The 19,574-nt window shown below is 39.8% G+C and overlaps 1 protein-coding gene across 1 annotated transcript in view; it reads right to left on the reverse strand.

The window, feature by feature from the left end:
• Nucleotides 1–19,356, reverse strand: part of kank3 (KN motif and ankyrin repeat domains 3) — a 28,505-nt gene extending 9,149 nt beyond the window's left edge. Inside the window, 4 exon segments of the mRNA XM_063891692.1 lie at nucleotides 562–2,355; nucleotides 2,519–2,603; nucleotides 3,664–3,723; nucleotides 19,269–19,356. Of these exon segments, the coding sequence (XP_063747762.1) occupies nucleotides 562–2,355; nucleotides 2,519–2,555 (1,831 nt within the window). The 5' untranslated portion in view covers nucleotides 2,556–2,603; nucleotides 3,664–3,723; nucleotides 19,269–19,356.
• Nucleotides 19,357–19,574: the final 218 nt, after the last annotated feature.

Consider the following 19,574-nt stretch of genomic DNA (forward strand, 5'->3'; position numbering starts at 1 on the left):
AATGTAAAACAAAACAATCAGTGGCCTCCATGTTGACTGAACATCATTGTGCTGACGTCTTGGTTATTGATCTTTATGCCAGTATTTCATTTCAGAAGCATGACAAGTTCACACTTTGTCTCATATTGGCCACATACATTTTTTTATTTGTACAGCCAAATGAAAAAATTGGATCGGAGCAATAAATCAGAATTGAGCACTAAGGCTTGCAAAGTGACTGTAGCCCTAGAAAGTCTTTCAGCCAGCGCACAACAGGTCAGCTTGTAACAAAAATGGCCTGCAGCAACACAAAACTAATAATTATTGACATAGTTTTAAATGAGACAGTTCTTTTAAGCTCATTCTTGTTGACCGCTTAATTCAGGATAAAATTATATCGTGACGAAGTTCAATTTAGTGGGACTTACTTGGTAACTTGTTCTAGCATGGATGCAGGATGCACTTTTTTATGACTTTTGTTACCAATATTATGTTTTTGTGAAGAAGAACTTTTTTTTAAAAAAGAACCACTTATGTTGTCCTGACTGCAAAAACCTTTTTTAGATTTCTGTAAGTTCTCACCTGTCTTGGTCTTGCCAGCTGCAGTATTCTCTTCTTGGTCATCCTCTTTCTTCTCGGCCGTACTGACCACCTCTTCTTCAGGTGAGACCTTGTAATCAGCGATGGTCAACTGTCTCTTCTTTAAGACTGGAACTCTCTTGTCCTCCATCTTTTCCCCAAACAAGTTCTCCCATTGGCACCCAGTGCTGACCACTGCAACAGTAGCTGGTTCTGCCTTTTCCTCTACAGCATCAGTTTGGGTGAATTGTTCAATTTGATCTGCTGTTATATTCTCACCAACACATGCATCGCTCACCTCAGGCTGGCACAACACTGCTGCATGTTTTAACACAGCAGTCAATGTCTCTACCTGAGCATGTCTCATGTCTGGTTTAGCAAGAACCCCCTTCTCAAATGTCACCTTGGAGGTTTTCTCCTCCATCTTGGCTTTAAGAAAGCCCATGTCTTTGTCGGCCACAATCAACCGTTCCTCTAGAGCCACAATGGACTCCTGCTGGAATTTAATGGTGTCCTGTAAGGTGTCGATCTCCCGCTGTGCCTCGCTGGTCAGCCCGAGTAGTGACTCCATTACCCAAACCTCAGCCTCTTCTGTCTCCACACTGGCCTGTACTCCCTCCTCATGAACCAGAGGGGCCTCAGTTCCTGTGCCTGAATCACAAACATTAACCTCGGTGCCCTCAGAAGCATCTTTCACCCCCTGGCTGTAGTAGAAAACAACCGAGTTCATTGGTTCATCGCCGCCAACAGCAACTGTTTTCTTCTCAACAACAGATACTTTTTCTGGAGCTTTTACAGAAACTTTGGATGAAGGTTCTGTAGCTTTGTCGTCCTTCCCCTCAAATCTCTCCGTAAGCCTTTTCAGCTCACCAGATTTTCCGAGGCCTTTCTGTCCAGGTGAGGTTGGTGCATTCAATCGACTTTGGATACTGTGGTCCGCTTGAATGGTCTCTGTGGTTTGAGTAGACATCTCTGTGGACTGCTGCTTCTGCTGGGCTACCTCCATGGCTGCCTTCTTCTCCTGCAGGGCTAACAGGAGCATGTCTTTCTCTGCCCGAAGCTTGGCTACCTCTTTTTCAAGCGCAGGGACACCCTTCACCCTCTCTTCCATCTCCTTGAGCTGTTTCAAGGCGGTGGCCATCTGCTCTCTAACTGTCTGGAGCTGGCTGGGTGGGATCGGAGTCATTGTGGTACCAGCAGCTGGAGTGTTGCGCCCAGAGTTCTGAGGACTGGGTTTAGTCCAGTTACTCTGAAGGGGCACAGTCGATGGAGAGGGTACATTCTGTTTGGGGGGATCTGCAAGCTGGAGACGCACCCCGTTTTGGTGCTGGTAGGATTGTTCCTGTTGGAGCCGCCGGCTGGTTTCCAGAAGAGTCCGCTCCACTCTGGGGTTGCGCTGTGGTGGAGGAGGCGGCACTTTGGCTCCGGCCGACAAGGGGGGAACACTCAGGACGGCCACAGGGGAAAGACAAAGAGATTCGCAGGGTGCTGACCCCAAGCGGTTGCGTGGTGGCGGAGGAGGAGGAGCTCTGCCATCCTCACTGGCCGGGGATGCGAGAGACTCTGTGGATGTCCATCCACTGTTACGTCCCCCCACTCCCCGCTGGGAGAGTTTGAGCCCCCGGCCAGAGCGGCGAGAGCTGACAGGAGCCCGACGGAGATTGTGCCCACTTTCTATCTCTTCTACATACTTAAGGAAGTCCAGATCCAGCTGGAAACCATACGGAGTCTGGACGGAGTACGAGCCTGGCTGCTCAGCCTCTTCCTGACTGGAGTAGATAAACGGAGAGCCCAGATCTGAGGGGAAGAAGGGTTTTACACTTAGTGTTTAACATCACAACGCTTTGTTAGCTCATAAAACACTTGCATACTTATTTTGAGATCCTTTTTGCTAGCTTAAAGTACCCATGTTTGTAAATATAAAGAAGTTGGTATATGGGGTAATAATGCAGTTTCTTACCAGGCAGCTTGGTGTTAACTTGCACCGACTGAGCCATTTTTCAGGACTGGGACCTTTCAGCAAACACTTCAAAATAAACACCTGGCTAAAGAAAACAAACAGTGGCATGAATGTGTTTGTCATGAATGTACTTAACCAAGAGGAAGTAAGTGTCGTTTTTAAAAACACTGCACAGTAGTTTGGTGAAGGATTGGCACAATCAACAAATGTTTCTAACATCGTTTTTTTGTAGGCATAAATAATTCACATTTTCTAAATGTTCCTGTGAACATTATTTTGTTATTGGGAGAGGTATAACAAACAAGTTGCTTTAAAAGCCTTACTTTTTCTTTTGGATCTTTGAAACGTGTGACTGAATTGTAAAGAGGCTGACTTCCTTGCTTTCAGAGATAAAGAGGTTTTGTTAAAGGGATTGTTTGCTTTTCCTCTTCAGAGGTGTTGAAGGCTGTTGAGCCTGACATCATCCATACCTTGTGTGCGTGCGTGAATGTGTGTGAATACGCGATCGTTTGTGTGTTTTCAACTTTCAAGCTCTCTCCTTCACTAGAAGTTGCTTATAGGATTCACTGTAGACTTTGTTAACAATAATACTTATTTTAAGTCATAAGGAATGCAAGTTAAATGGCTCATTTCAAATATAAGTTAGTGTGTGAGTTTGTATTTAAAGAAAATTCTGGCACGCAGTGAAGTTGGCAGTGAAAGGAAGTACCTCAGAACAAGTCAGCAACAAAGAGCTGAACATTGTCCAAAAACCACAAGACAGCCGCTCCACTAATGATAGCATCACACCATTCAGCTCCACCGATAAACCGCAGGATTCTTCCTCACCACAAGACCGCTGCACTGAGAAATGTAGAACTTCCTTTGAGCATGATGTCTATTTATTTAGACACATGAGACAAAGTTACTCTAATGGGAAAGTCTACATTGTAGAACATAATTGAAAAAAAAAGACAATGATTGCAAAACAAAGCACTAATGTTCTCGTTAAAGTTTGTTCTATTTCTCCCTAATATTGGGAGTTTTTCCCTCTCTGCTGCGTAGGTCTCAGCACAAACAGACATGATATACTTCCTGTGTTTCAGCATGAAACAAAGATAATTATTAACAGCAAGTGTTAATCTGCATTTAATGGACAAGTTTACCTCTCTCAGCCGCTCAGTGAGCGATTCAGGCTGGTTTGCTCCTTCCTGCTCCACTCAGCCCTGAGACAGAGACATCAGCCATTAGAAACATATCAGGTTGAAACACTGCAGCATATTAACCATATGACCATGAGCCTTCACCCAGTAAAGGTTCAAACAACCCAACACCTCCTGATCAGGTGCGTAATAACCCATGGTTAAATTCTACATAAATATAATCTGACTTATCCGTTATGGGGTGTTGGAATATACTGTGATTGACCATAACTGTGATATTTAAATATATATATATTTGATATAACATTAATTATACACACAATATAGTATTGTATTTTTTTTAAATTATGCTTTACAGTAATGGTTGCAAACTCTCTCTCCAACGCATTAGATTAATTTATTGGCCAAAAAAGATAACAAAAAATAAAGATCTGACTGATTGTTTTAATATTTATTCTTCAAAGTACAAAATAATTATAGTAATATATAGTCATTGTGAATTATTTGGGCCTCCATAATCATGTTGTAGAAATCAGCTTGAAGCTTTACAGCTCTTGATTTTCTACTGTCCACCGTTCTCTAGTGGTATTTTGATTATTATTATTATTATTTTTCTTTAGAAATACAAGTATATCTTAATCTCATCTAGAAACATCTACAAGACCAAAAATGATGCAGAATTACTTGACAAGAGAAGTTAGAGAAGAGAGGAAGAAAAACATTTAAATTGCTGGACAAGTATCCATTTGGAAAAGGTGTTTATCCGCCACAAACATCTATCACAGGTGAGTGGGTGTATTCAAGAAATGATAGGCGACTGCTTTCCATCTGAATCACTAAAGCGGATACGTTTTCTGAAGACTTCATCAGAAAAACAACTTTTAAAATAGAGAGAAGGATGGGCCTATGAAATAACGTACAGTCTGAGGTACAGTAACCTGTACCACACACTCAAACCCCACATACATGAAGTCATTCATTTAGTTTTAAACAAACAGATGTGTTTTCCAGCAGCCTCAGGCACATTCCTCACAAATGCTGTTACAACACGCTGGTCGTCCTTCTGGCTGACTGACTAGCCTACTGATAACCTATAAACACACATCATCCGTCACCTCGAAACTGTAGCACACAAGCAGTTTATTGTCAAAGTAAAGACTGCAACAATCAGACAGGCATCTGACTTATTATCACAGATTATATTATAATGTATTCCTGCATGGACAATGGAGGCATTAAAATGTGTTCTGAAAATAAAGATCAAAGAAGCGTCTCTAACTGCTTACAGCATTTCTGCTCAGTATGTTCTTATCAGCAGCAACTCTGTTTCTGCTCAGTGCTTCTGTCAGATTCTGCCCTCAGGTCAAGGCACAGTAAACATGATGCTGCAGGCAATCATTCACAAGTTATACTGAAAGGTTGTCAAGGATGGGACCTCACCTTGTTGGTTGAGTTGAGTTTGTTTAGGATCAAATAAAAGCTTACCATTGCAATTAACTTGATGCCCATAAGAGCAGTGATATGGTTCGAATCAATGAGACAAAGTGTTTTCAAAGAAACAAAACAAAGAGCATGTGAACTTCTGGGAAAGAGTTGATGTGATCGTCATGATTATTGACAGACTCAAACACACAAAGCGACATGTTTTTTTACACAATAGGACCATACTGTATGCAGGAAGTATACATCTTTATCTTAATGACACCAGATTTAACATGGCAAAGGATGCAAAGCACATGTGACAATGAGGGATTCACTTAGACATGCTGCAGCTTGTCTCAAAGTATGACATCAGTTTAGAAGTGCTGGAGAATCATACTCAAATTTATATGCATCCCCATAACATTAATAACCATTCAGTTGCCATCCTTAAAACCTTGATAGACGTCTCTCTGAACATAACTCTCCTCTAACAAGTGAAAACACAACATGGACACAGAACAACAAAAGAAAGGAGTCCAGTCTAAGTTTCATGCTTTTCCCACTTCAAGAACCTAAGAAACGGTAACAGAGGTCACCAGAATATTTTAGTTTAAACACAAAGCAGAACCTGGACATTTTTTTAAAGGTTCTTCAAGAATTACGTTTTGCAGAATTTCACGGTTACAGGATAAAGACCATTTAATATGAAATGTTCCTGAGCCTATTACCATGTATCCTATTTTCTAGGAGACTGCACAATACGAGTAAACACAGTAATTAAGTTCTTTATATTTCAAAGCATTAAACTGATTGCATCCACATCAAGATTTTCATGAAATGGTTTCACCATATATACGGTCTGTTTTTTAAACCAGAAGAATGACAGCAGCATCGGCTGTGGATCCTTTTCTCCAGAGCATTATTCATGAAACTGTGTTGCACAGTTTGTTGAAAAGTTAATTAGACTGTTAAACAAACGAAATGAACCCCAGACGGACGAGGCTTTCCACCTCCACACCTTTATTGTTTTTTCTACCTGCATTATCCTATCCTCTTTTTCTCATTAAACATTTTGTATTTATTTTCTCCTCTCATTCTTTCCACCATTTTTCCTCTCTTCATCTCTACCATCTATCGTCACATGACTCATTTATCCTCTCACCCACTTCTTTTCTCACACACACACACACACCTCAAGTGTCGCTGTTTTTCCTTCTGATTTGATGAAAGACAGCAAATTACAGACTTCAAGCTGCATTCCTTCTCTCTACAACCCCCCAGTCCTGACCAGCTGAAACACACACACACACACACACACACACACACACACAAACACACACTTCTGCAGACAGAGATTATGACGATTACATTCAAAGCTAAAGGGAGTTAAAAAAAAACGCTTAATTGTGTTTTTACTGTGAACTGTTTTACAGAAAAAGGCAATTGTCCTTAAGACTCATTAGAAAGCTTTAGACGTCTGTATTTTTCCATGGCTACAAATTACATGACATTTTTCAGTTTGAATGCAACACTGCAACAAACTTTTAAATGCAACAGCTCACAGTCACAACTAATATTGTAATACCTCTCTGTCAAACAAAGCGGAATAAACACTTCTACAGGATGTAACTGCTTGAAAAGTTCAGAAGGAACATGTGACGAGTTGAGCGGACTCATGAAGAAGAGAACATGCGTTCAGTGGAAGAGGAAATGTTGTGCTGGGTTGATGCTTGGGGGCCATGTTTTTAAAAAGTGACCTCATCCCAACCGCCTGACGTCCTTTTCTGAGAAAAAAAGTCAATCTGACAGACGAAGGGAGGGAGTCAAAGCCAACATCCTCTCTCACTGACAGCAGTTATTGCTAACAGACTGCTTTACATGAGAAAAGAACTCATTCAGAGATGTACACACATAGCCTACTACTCCATATGCAACACACTGATTTCAGTTTCAGTTAAACCCATAGTCTTTTTCCAACTAACTAAACTCACCAACCATCAACTAAAGTGAACTTTGATGGATTATACCAATTTTTTTCTGTCTTTAATGTATTTTCCCCAACTTTAATCTCACATCAAGTCTTGTTTCCTTGAAGTCAATGCAAAAATACCAAACATCTCACTTGCCCTTTGAGGCTTTGCTGCTTTCAAGTCTTCTTCCATTCAGCATAATGTCGGTTTTATAAAATATTGTCGCATATTGAATAACATAGGTGAGATAAGCAGGGTATACTTTTGGGTGAGGCCACCCTGTGATGTTCTCTCCACACACACACAAGATGTTCACTCCCCTAAACATTTATTTTTCAGTTGTACTACTCAGTTGTATCGCAACACAATAAGCAGCAGAAGAGCATCTACTAAGTCTTCCTTCAGTTAAGATTTTCAAGTTCCAATGTCAAGAAAGAATTTCAAACCTGAACTGAAAACTGCTGAGATTGTTCTTTAGCTGCCATCTCTGTAGTGAAGAAAGGCCTCTGAACACAGCAGGAAACATCATCTCAACACAAACATTTGAACAAACTTTAACTTTCTAATTTAACCCAAACCTTAAAGCTCCTAATCTAGAACGTAATCTCTTGTAGAGGCAAGAAGAGCATTTGTATCATCATGCCTTTATCCTTGTGAGGACATTTAGGTCTAATAAACTGAAATTCAAACACACACACACACACACACACACACACACACACACGAGGGCCTCTCTGCTGCTGGGATATAAATCTGCAGTTTCCTGAAGGGAAGCCCACTACTCCCCCAATAAATCCCCCTCATCACTACATACACACACATAACCCCTTCATGCCCCTGTGGGAGACCTCCTATTGTCTCCCAGTAGGAGCCGGTGGGGGGGGGGGGTCCTGCCAGGAAACCCATCAGGCCGTCCTGAAAGCTGCTTCCTGAAGGCAGCAGGAAATCACCGGAGAGAGGACAAGCACAAGCTGAGAGCTGAACAAATAGAACCAGTGTGACACACACACACACACACACACACACACACACACACACACACACACACACACACACACACACACACACACACACACACACACACACACACACACACACACACACACACACACACACACAACAATTTGCAGCAACAACAGCACCAAGGCCAACATCACATGATGCATCACACAGAGGTTAGATAATGCGTTATCACTATAGCACGAGGTGTTAACGTGTCACACAGTTACATTCAGACACCTCTCTATATTGTATATGAAAAGAGCTCAGCCAGCTCCTCTCTCCCATCTTTATATCATACATTTGTGTTTCCCAAACAGACTTTACTGGTGCAGGCCGCCTAGGTATGTCAACAGCCACCAAAATACATTTGGCCACATATTTTGGAATTTGTATTCCTCAAATTTGAGTTGTCCGCCTCCTATTCTTGTGATCACAATTTCTCAAATAAGACCTGGAGTAAACTTATGCAAATTGAGCACAGACTAAAGAATATACTAATAAGCATTTGGTTGTCAAAGGTCAGAGTCACTGCCATTTTATAAAACATGTTTTTGGCCTCAACTCAAGACTTACATGCTAGACATGGTTGTAAACTGAACCTTAACATGTTGTTGTATCTGTATGAGAGAAAGAGCCAATTTGCAGAAAGGGGGTCTACTGACTATCGCACATGGCCAGCAGAGATTATTGAAAATATATTAAATCTTATTCCACTGTAGAGCTGCGGGCAACACTTTGGTCCTCCTTGGTGCTCCCCATGTAAACTACCAACTCTAATGAGATGTAATGTGAAATGCTGTAAAATAAACACTGACGTCACATTTATATTGTGCGTGTCCTGCTGTACCCAGATAAAAAGATAAATCAATTTATTTTATTTTTTATCACAATCAGGTTGACTTCAAACATCACGTGTGTTCTGCCTACCCTGCCTTCCAGATTCTTCAGCAAACACAATCAGGGACATTCAGCCCCCACAATGAGGCTTTATGCCTCTTTGGTGGTGACGCTGTTTTTCGAGAAGTTTTGTGAGGACTCCTTGTTTTCTCCACAACAGACGCCCCACACACACACACACACACTCCCTGCCTTTGGCCGACTGTGTCCAGGTTCTAAATGTCACAAAGTGATTCAATAGAGTGGCTGGGGAAGTTCATCACTCTTGGATTTTTAAGATGAACAGAGTTGTTCACAGTGGATCTGAAGATGCTGAGAAGCACTTTGATTTGACCCACTCTTAGGTCAATCAGTCCACTAAGCTTCATTCTAATCTTTGTCAATTTTAAATCAATCAATCAACATGCATAAAAGTGTCCATCGCCTGCAAGCAAATGTAGTCAATGACAACAGGAACAGTTGGCTACTCCAAGACACCTCAAGTCTCATCCACTTTACGTTTATCAAGTCAGTTCATATTTTTAAAGTCTAAGTTTATACAATACTCATGCCCATACTAATGTACATTGAAAGACATAGGGAATGCCAAGATTGGGGGAAATCCATCATCCTTTTTCTAAACGAAAATATCCAGTCGACATCTGACTCTTAAGTATTGCTAAATCAAGCATCTTCCAAATTTTCAGTCATTTCAGTTCAATAATCCCACTTTGGGTCCCTATCCCTCACTGCAGCTCGCTAAAGAAATACTTAGAGAGAAAAAGAAAGAAGAAAATGGAAAGAATTTACAATTGTAAAAGTATTTTTGGGACAGATGATATCTGCAACAGGGACAAGGTGGAGTCGAACTACAAGGGCTCCAACGCCAGAAATATGTGGTCTGGACTAAAAACAATAACAGACTACAAAAAGACAACGAGTGGTGCTGAGGAAGTGTCTGCATCTCTCCCAGATGAACTGAACACATTTTATGCACGCTTTGAGAGGCCCCCGGCTGTGGAGGCACAGGATCCATGCTCACTGGTTTTAACCAGTGCAGATGTGTGTAGATCTCTGAAAAGGATCAACACACACAGGGCTCCTGGACCTGATGGCATCCCTGGCCGTGCTCTCAAGGTGTGTGCAGTTCAGCTGGCAGATGTGTTCACAGACATTTTCAATAGGTCACTGCTCCAGTCTGTAGTCCCCACATGTTTTAAAGAGTCCATCATTGTCCCTGTCCCCAAAAAGACAAAACCCATCTGCCTCAATGACTACCGCCCAGTTGCACTCACCTCCATCATCATGAAGTGCTTTGAGCGGTTAGTCAAAACTTTTATCACCTCCTCCCTCCCTGACTCACTGGACCCCCTGCAGTTTGCCTACAGAGCAAACAGGTCCACGGATGATGCCATCTCCCTCACCCTCCACACTGCCCTCTCCCACCTGGACCAGAGGAACACTTATGTGAGAATGCTGTTCATTGACTACAGTTCAGCATTCAACACCATTGTGCCCTCCAAGCTCATCATTAAGCTCAGGGACCTTGGGCTCAACAGCGCCCTCTGTGACTGGATCATGAGCTTCCTAACGGGCAGATCCCAGGCAGTGTGGATGGGGAACATCACATCCTCCACCTTGACCCTCAACACCGGAGCCCCTCAGGGTTGTGTGCTCAGCCCTCTCCTCTACTCCCTGTTCACGCACAACTGCGTGGCCACACACAGCTCCAACACCATCATCAAGTTTGCTGACGACACGACCGTCATCGGCCTGATCACAGACGGCAACGAGATGGCGTACAGAGAGGAGGTCAGAGCAGGCTGCGGAAGTTCAACATGGACTCCAGGATACTCTGCAACTTCTATAGGTGCACCATCGAGAGTATCCTGACTGGCTGCATCACCGCCTGGTATGGCAGTTGCACCGCCCTCAACCGTAAGACTCTACAGAGGGTGGTGAAAACTGCTCAGCACATCAGGACGGAGCTGCCATCCATGGAGGACCTCTACACCCAGCGGTGTAGGAAGAAGGCCGGTAGGATATTAAAGGACCCCCATCACCCCAGCAACAATCTGTTCTGTCTGCTGCCGTCTGGCAGACGGTACCGCAGCATCCGGACCAAGACCACCAGACTCAGAGACAGTTTTATACCACAGGCTATAAGACTGCTGAACTCCTGAGCTCTGTGAATGTCTACTCACATCTGTTTATAGTACATACATACATATATATATATATATATTATACACATCTGCCATACATATCTGTTTATAGTACACATATCTATATATTATACATATCTGCCATATACCTCTGTTATACATAATATATGCATCTGTCCATACCTCCTCATTTAACAGTGTAAAGTATTTAAATACTCTCAATGTATTCCACATATGTATATATTAACAATAACAACACATTTTTATTGTTGTTTTTGTTAATATTCTTCTCTCTTTTTGCACTATTTTATTTATCTTATTCGCACCATGTATGTTGAGTTGTTGGAGGAGCATGGGATATAAGATTTTCATTGCCAACATATACATTGTATATGCTGTGCATATGACCAATAAAACCTTGAATCTTGCCGGTAGCAAGATTCTGCATCTGTTGGTAAAACTGCTTTGTGTTTTTTTACCCAGTTAAGCTTTAAACACAGACAACCACAGAACAAACGGGACTGGACATGAATAAATTCTAAGAAATAGCTTTTTCATGTTTATTTCCGGAAACAGTGATGTTAGTATCAGTTTGCAGCCCAGAAAGCTGCACACTGTTTGTATCCCAGCAGCATGCAGTCAGCTGTGACTGGGACGTCCAATGGCTGGTGAATAACTGCTCCTCCCTCAAACAAAGCAGAGCTCACATGTCGAGTTGTCCCCAATTAGCCAGTTTCCAGCTCTAATGTCACGTTGCATTTTTGGAAGAAAAACACCTTGTTTTCCCTCTGTGGTGAGACACAAACTCTGCAGGCCTGTAAACTGCACTGTTGTTGAAGCTGCTTTTTAGATACGAAAGAAAATGCTCTTTTCCAAACTGAATTTTCCATCTATAAATGTTTCTCTATACGCACATTTCTTGCTTCCTTAATCACCTCAGCTTTTTGTGTTTCTGGCCAAGCAAATAACTTCAATAAACCAGCTTTAAGCATCTCTAAAAGTCTCTCTAAGTTGACCTAGATATCCGGTCCACAGATTTGTGTTTAAGACCCATACAGTATGTCTCTTTCACATCAGTAGCAAACTGGAGCCACCAGATGTTTGAGTCTTCCAGCTACACAACAGGACCAGATGTCAGCGGCTTTCTGCCCAGAAACAACTGAAATATGTGTCTATTATATTGTGTTATTTCCTTCACTGGGGGAAATTACACCAGTTCAGCATCTCTTTCATTGAGTGTCGGAGTAATGACAAGGCACTTGGTGTATGTAGGTCTTTAAAATGTCTTCCAAAGCTCCTGTGAACACACCTTTCTTAACATGGAGCTACTTCTGTGGAAAAGACATGTTTGTGGGCTCTAATTCAGTTTTCCATCAGGCAGTAATTCAGTTAGCTTCTCAGATTAAGGCCCCTCATTATCCCTGAGAGGCAATCTGATGTTTCCCAGGCATTAGAAAGCTCCATTGAACATAATGATGCCACGTGGCCGACTCAGACAATCTACAGACTAATCTCACCCAAATCATAAAGGAGTCTTTTCATAACATTTGACATTTTTACGCTCCTCTTAACATCATTTATTTTAAGTTCATTAGGTACACTCTCCAATGGACAGTCTGAACCAAAACCAACCAACCAAACTTTTGAATGTACAGTATAGTGTGTATGTTTTAAAAAAGACAAACCTCTGACCTCTCATTATTTTGTTATTTAAATGTTCTATATATTAATATCATGACTTTAATTGACAAACCAGTCACTTTTCGGATGTATTCCGACAGAGTTTCCTCAAATGGTATTATGTATCAATGGCTTGTAACTGATCTGTAAAGAAGGGTTAGGGTTAGCCAATGGTAAGACATTAAAAAAAAGCACTATTAGAAAATGGAGCCAGCAATTTGCACCATAGAAAAGTATACAAGAAAGAGGAGATAAAAGGGTAACACAACGTAAAAAATAAAAAAACGATTTGTAAAGAAAAGATGGACTATCAAAAGAAAAATAGGACACAAAAGTTTGCTTTCATCTTGCATTGGGATCCGAACATGTAGGTGTTGTACAGCCTCGTTATGTGACTTCAGATGGCTCAGGTGCTTTTTCAAAGTGCTAAACATAACATTTCTTCCATTATGAGCCTGTGAACAGAGGTGATCTCTGTGCTGGAAAACTAGTTTGAAACTGGAGTTCAATGGCTCACTCTCAGAAGCTTTCTCAGGCGCCAGAGAAAGTTTGAGTACAACCGCAAACTAAACTTCTCTCTCCAATGCACACAAAAACGTTCATTGTTTCATCAGAAAAAAAGGTTCAAAAGATTTCAGAGAGAAGTGGTCAGTTCAGACGGAGTGAGAGTTTGACGTTTTTGGTTCTCAAGCCTCAAAAGTCAAACCATTCTGCCACTTTCCCCATTTTACAGCCAAAAAGACTTTCAGGGTCAAATATCACAACCTGTAAATCCGAGTCTGGTAGAGTAAAAAGAATTCACCCTATGAACCAAAGTACAGCAGCATTGATTGGCTAGTTCGGTGTTTTCCCATCCTTATGTGAGTGCTCACGGTTTAATCAGTGCCTCTTTCCCAAGCTCTGCCAAAGTACTTGTGTAAGTCTGGGTATTTTTAGCCCTGTGTTCTTTATTCAGCGTTTCTCAGGCAGTGAAGATAGCACAGGGTGGAGCATCTGACGAAACCCTCATTCCCCTTTACAATGGCCCGTGGTAAACAACAAAACAATGTTGGAATCAGCAGGAATACAGCTAGTTAACGTAAGCCGTTATCAGCCGATGGACATAGCAAACAGCCAAGGTCAACAGAGGTGCCAGCAAGTTACTTTCTGATGCGTTCAAGTTTAATTCAGTAAAAACAATTACTGGGCAAAGCTACACTTTAACGTTATCATGATGTGTTCAGATGAATCCTGACCCCTCTTGAATTACGCAGCCCATCTCGTTATCCATGCTTTGTGGGTGTGACCTTTTTGCCATGTCATCATCATTCATGTCTATAGAACCTATGTGTTAATGAATAAATGTTTACTGTTGTTTACAGCTTCTTCTCGGAAATCGTTTGGCCTATTTAAAAACCTAAACTTTATAGTTGTGATCTGCTTTTAAAGTAGGTGAAGTTTGGTAGGAAAGTGGGAAAGATGCTGGTTTTGAAAATGACTTTACTATCAGCGGCACTGTCCTTAAATAACCTTTTATTCTTAGGAAAGATAATAAGATAAGAAATCCAGAGCTGCTGGCAAAAAGCTGATAGTATCCATTCTTTATTTATTTCGATTCTTCCATGACCGTTATAATTTCAAAAATTGTCCTCATCACAAGTTTGCTCTCAAATGATCAAACCTTTATTTCATAACCACAACTGAAATATATATTTTTTTAACAAGATATTCGAGTTTTCCAGTGTCTCATTTCACTGAAAGAGTCTGTTCAAGTATGATAGCTTTATATTACAGACAGAATTATATTAAGGTCAGAAAAAGAGATCAGAGCTGATTGAATTTATTGAAAATGTCCGGAGGGAGGACTTCATCATGAAAATAATCAGAACAATCAACTGAATTCCACATTATTAGGTTAGAATTCTTTGAAACCATTAATCTGTCACCCACAAAAAATGCCCAATATCTCGGGATTACAATTCATTCTAACGCAATCTGCAAAAAAATACATCAGTAGAGTCTGCTTCAGTCATACATAACAATCTCGGGACTATCAGTAAAAATAACCGTATAAGAAACTCTTGTAAGTGTAGAACCGTTACCAGCTAATAGGAAACTAGATGATACAGGATACTAGATTGATATTTAACTAATTCTGTGGTGTGTAATTGTCATGTATTGTCATTACTCAATACTTCCTGTCCAGCTTTAGCTAACTCTAGAGCCATGTCGACATATGCTACAAAAATCAGGACACAAGTTTTTTATTTTCCTTGCTTGTTAAAACTAAAACTATGAGAAGAAAACTCAGAAACTCGCAGACACACTGAAGAGCTTTTTTTTCTTTCAGGGACATTTTGGAAAACCACTCCAATCATAGGATCTGGCATGAAGCTGAAAGTGGTAATTTCCTTTTCCAAGGCCTGGGTGCATCCTAATTATGATGAAAACCTGCTGATATCAGGTTTCACACAGCCCCGACACTTCAAACTAATTGTTGCTTTAAAAGAAAAAAGAAGCTTAGGCTTTAATAAAGGTAAACAATCCACAGACTTTAAAAGAGCAAAGAATGAATATGTTTAAGTTTTTCTGAAATTAATGTTGTGATTTTAATCACTACAACAGCTGTGAAATAATAAACGCATGGCTGGACTTTTGATAGGACTTTCACTCTGGGTGGAGGGAAGTGCAGCCCTCTCATTCATTTCAAAGACAGGCTAATGGAAAAAAAAAATTATTATCAGCTAAATAAACTAAACAGTAGGTTTTCAAAGTAAAATATACTAATGATGCATAAAATACAAATAATTAATCTGTGAGTGTTGTACATAATACTTCTGGATTATTAATACTGATGAATTAATATGTAAGCAGCATATAGTTGTAGTTTTATCTAATTTATTACTGTGGGTGGTTAAATATATAACACAAGTTTAAAAATGACTTTAATTATATAATTATTCTACATTTAAAGTAACTATTAACTAAAGCTGTTAGTTAAAGGTCTTGAAAAGCAGAGCATCAAAGTAGCATAAAATAGAAACACTCGAGTAAAGTACCCTTACTTAAATTGTATAGATTACTTGAGCAAATGTGCTGAGGTACTATCCACCACTGCTGGCGAAGCAATGGGTTTGCCAATGTTAGCAAAACAATACCATCAGCAAAATGCTGCATTAGACATTGCTTTAGTCACGCAAACTGTTTCATTGTCCAACATGTATCTAACAACAACAACGTCTAACAAATGTCTGAATGCCTTCTTAAAGCTGCACTCAGTGGTACTTCACATGGGCGTAGGAATAAACTGCTTCAAAACTTCCATTGAGGTGAGGTCAGTAAATTCATGTTGAACAACTTGGCTTGTCTGTAGAGACCAAAGAGGAAACGGGAAAAAGATTTAAGGTTGTGAGCCCGCCAACTTCAAAATCAAATTTGACAGATTTTCAAAGACTGCAAATACAACCAGAAGTCTGTCTGTCCTCGTGTAGATGTGTCGTTCACAGTGAAGAATATAATTATAAGGAAGAAATCCAAAACAAAGACAACACAGATTGTTACTGACCTTAAATATAAACAAAGACGGTTTTCTTGTTCATGTAGCAGCGAGTCAATTCTAACATAGGGGTTATTTTGGAATGTAACGCCATACATTTCTTGAGAAAAAAATAATTGGGGTTTTTGTTTGTCCATGTATCGCTGGCGAGTCCAGCTCTATCTTTGCTTGTCATGTCACTGCAGTGCAAAGAGTAACTTGCAGTCTGCTAAAATTAAAACCACCGGTAATAGAGCTAAGAATACAACAGCATGCATCTTATCAAGCTCATGAGTATGAGCACATAACCAAATTTAATTCAGTTTTTATTTAATAAACTGTACTCATTCGATTCTTAGGTGTAAATAGGGGGAAGAAAACATGAATAAGAAACAGTGTCTATGAAACACAACCAAAAAGACGAGCAGAAAAGGAAAATCAAGAGTATCGGAGTGACCTCCTGACACCGCCAACTAAACTTACAGTGAATCTATTTTAGAGGCGACAGCAGTAAGCCAAACCCCAGAGTCCTGTTGCAGAAAGAAAAGCTTCCCCTTAGAGGGCGTCAGAAAGTTAAGGGATAAACACTAATACAAAAGGACAATTTCCGGCTTACTCATCTCATCTTTGCACAGAAGATTGTCTTGTAGTGGTCAATTTGGATTTCTTCCCCTAGTTGCATTTCAAAAACATTAAAAAAACAACGTCCATCTTATAATGACACACTGACGGCAAATCCAACTTCTAGCTTACGTTTCTGTTTCATTTCACAATAAGACGCTAGAAAGGAAGTTAAACAGAAAGGCCACCATGTCCTGACATTCCTACCTAAAGTAAATAAACATTCATTGTTTCTCTGTGGCCTTTTGTCCAATCAGTTTGTTCAACATTCTTCACATGATTATTACCAAGGACAAACAAAAGTTTAGCCCCTTTTCATTATGGTAACCAGTTTCAGCGATCATCAAACCAGACTCTTTCTTAAACTTGTAGTTAAAATCAAATGTGCATCTAGCTTTTATCTAAACCATCCACTATACTAGTGTAATACAGTCAACAGAAACAAAATCTAATATGAAAAATGTACAAACGTGAAACTGCATTTACTATTCACCCAGTTATAAACCTAACTTTGACATATCATCACTTTTTAGGGAAAACTTGCTTGCAAATAGTTGATAATTTACAAATGAAGCAGTTACAGAGCAACATTATCATACATTTGAAGTTGTGTCTGACTTCAAATGACACATTTGCCTATATTCACTCTCTTTTAGCTCTGTTTTTGCTCCTGAGGGAAATAAATTGAGCAGATTCTGCTAACTGTACTTGTTTATGGTTTGCTGCAGACTACAGTTAAGTTTGCGATTATTTTCCTGAAAACAGCTGCCTGCTTTTGTCTAAAACAATGCTATATGAGCTGAGAGAGCGACCCCTTTCATATAGTTTTCAAAATGTTATGTGATATCTTGTTGTCATAAAAATATTGATTAAAGTCATACTTGTGTAAGGGAAAGATCAAATTATACACGACTCTAAACAACCATCGAGCCAGCATAAAATCTTCTAACCAAGTGAAACCCTGTGAATCTGTCATCCTAAATGTATCCAAGTCTGTACTTAAAGTTTTGATTTGATTTTCCCAGAATCCCATTGCAAAAGAGGAGTAACCATATTTAAGACAGATGTTTCTGCCTCTTTGATGGTCCTTTTTTAATTGGTATTGTTGCTCTAATGATAGTCAATCACTGTTTTCTGTTTATTGTTTTGATTCACACTGTCACAAAACTCTGAACATTCAACATCACAGTTTTCGTCACAGTTAGTAAAAACTGCTTAGGGAGAACTGAGGTGGCCGAGATGATGAACACTGTAATAACAGACAAGAGAGTAGCTAGGGTGAGGAGGGGAGAGAGGTTCAACACTTCTGACAATATAGTAGGTTGGGGGGAATTTCCATCCCATGTTACAGCCTCACCAACAACAGTATCTGAGAGAGATTAATGCTCTACAACTGAAAGCAGACATACAAACTGGTTGATAAGTTTATATTAACTTCATAAATATAAACTTATTTATAAAGCATCCAAAACAGAGGTGCTTTATTGGAGAAAGAAAAGGGAGAGGAAGATTAAGAACAAGATGAATGATTTGCACAAACCACTCAATAAATGGGTTTAAATTCAAGAGAAAGCCCAAAAAAAAGACAACCAGGGTTTTAGATGCTTTGAAATGATGTTCAATGATGTGTGGGGCAACAACAACACAGGTTGGATTTCAGAAAGATACGTGTGTAAATCTGCTTTTAAGAGAAATATTGGATATTAATGACTAAAGGACCATTTAACTTTACATAATGTTTTTCTTGGTTTTGAGAAAGTCAATTTACAGTTTTGGTAAAGAAAAAAATCTCTGGAAGCATGATTCTTAAAAACAAACAAAGCAGAGAAAAATATAATAGCTTTTCTTAATAGGAGTGGACTTGTTGGAGGGTCACAATGAAGTATTTATTAATATAAATATGATTTCCAAAACCCATGACAAATGAAACACGTTTGTCAACAATAATAGATATGGGAAGTCTTTTTATGACCATAGAAACTTCAACAGATATTAAAGATACAAAGCATAGGTGTCTGTTCAGCCAATTCAAGGATTTTGGCAAGATTTATGGATGTTTAAAACACTATAAAAAGCACACTAGGAATATAAATACACACGTCTGTGACACTAAAGGTTTCTAGAACATCAAACACACACAATGTATAGTGTTTGAAGTACTACAGGCGTTGTAGAGACCATTAGACTATTAGTGGTGATCAATTATTCACCGTTACTCTTTGAGGCAGCTAATAACTAAAACTCTCGCAGCTAAATCGTTTTGTCTTTAGTTCACTCTTGGGTCAGTCATGCAATAATCAGCTAATCAATAAGTATTAGCATCATGTGAGTTAATGGATCCCTCGGGCTGTGTCTTACCTTCTGGCTCCAGTCTCACTGAGACTTCTCATGACTTTCCGAGAAGGTAAGAAAAGTTTGGGAGGAGAACGTAAAAAAAAAAAAAAAATCAAGTAACATCAAGTTATCTCACACGTGAAACGCGTTTCCTGTTTGGTTTTTCAAAATAAGACCCCTGTTTTTGTGGTACTTTACATGTTTACTTTAAATGTTATTTGTTTTCGTTTTATGATACTTAATACTTCTACCCTTATAAAGTACATGAAGGCCTATAGCAGAATTAGTTTTACTACACTTAATGTCTTGAGCAAAGTGAGTAACTTACTA

Source organism: Eleginops maclovinus, chromosome 9 (genome assembly GCF_036324505.1).
Source record: "Eleginops maclovinus isolate JMC-PN-2008 ecotype Puerto Natales chromosome 9, JC_Emac_rtc_rv5, whole genome shotgun sequence".
Lineage (NCBI taxonomy): Eukaryota > Metazoa > Chordata > Actinopteri > Perciformes > Eleginopidae > Eleginops > Eleginops maclovinus.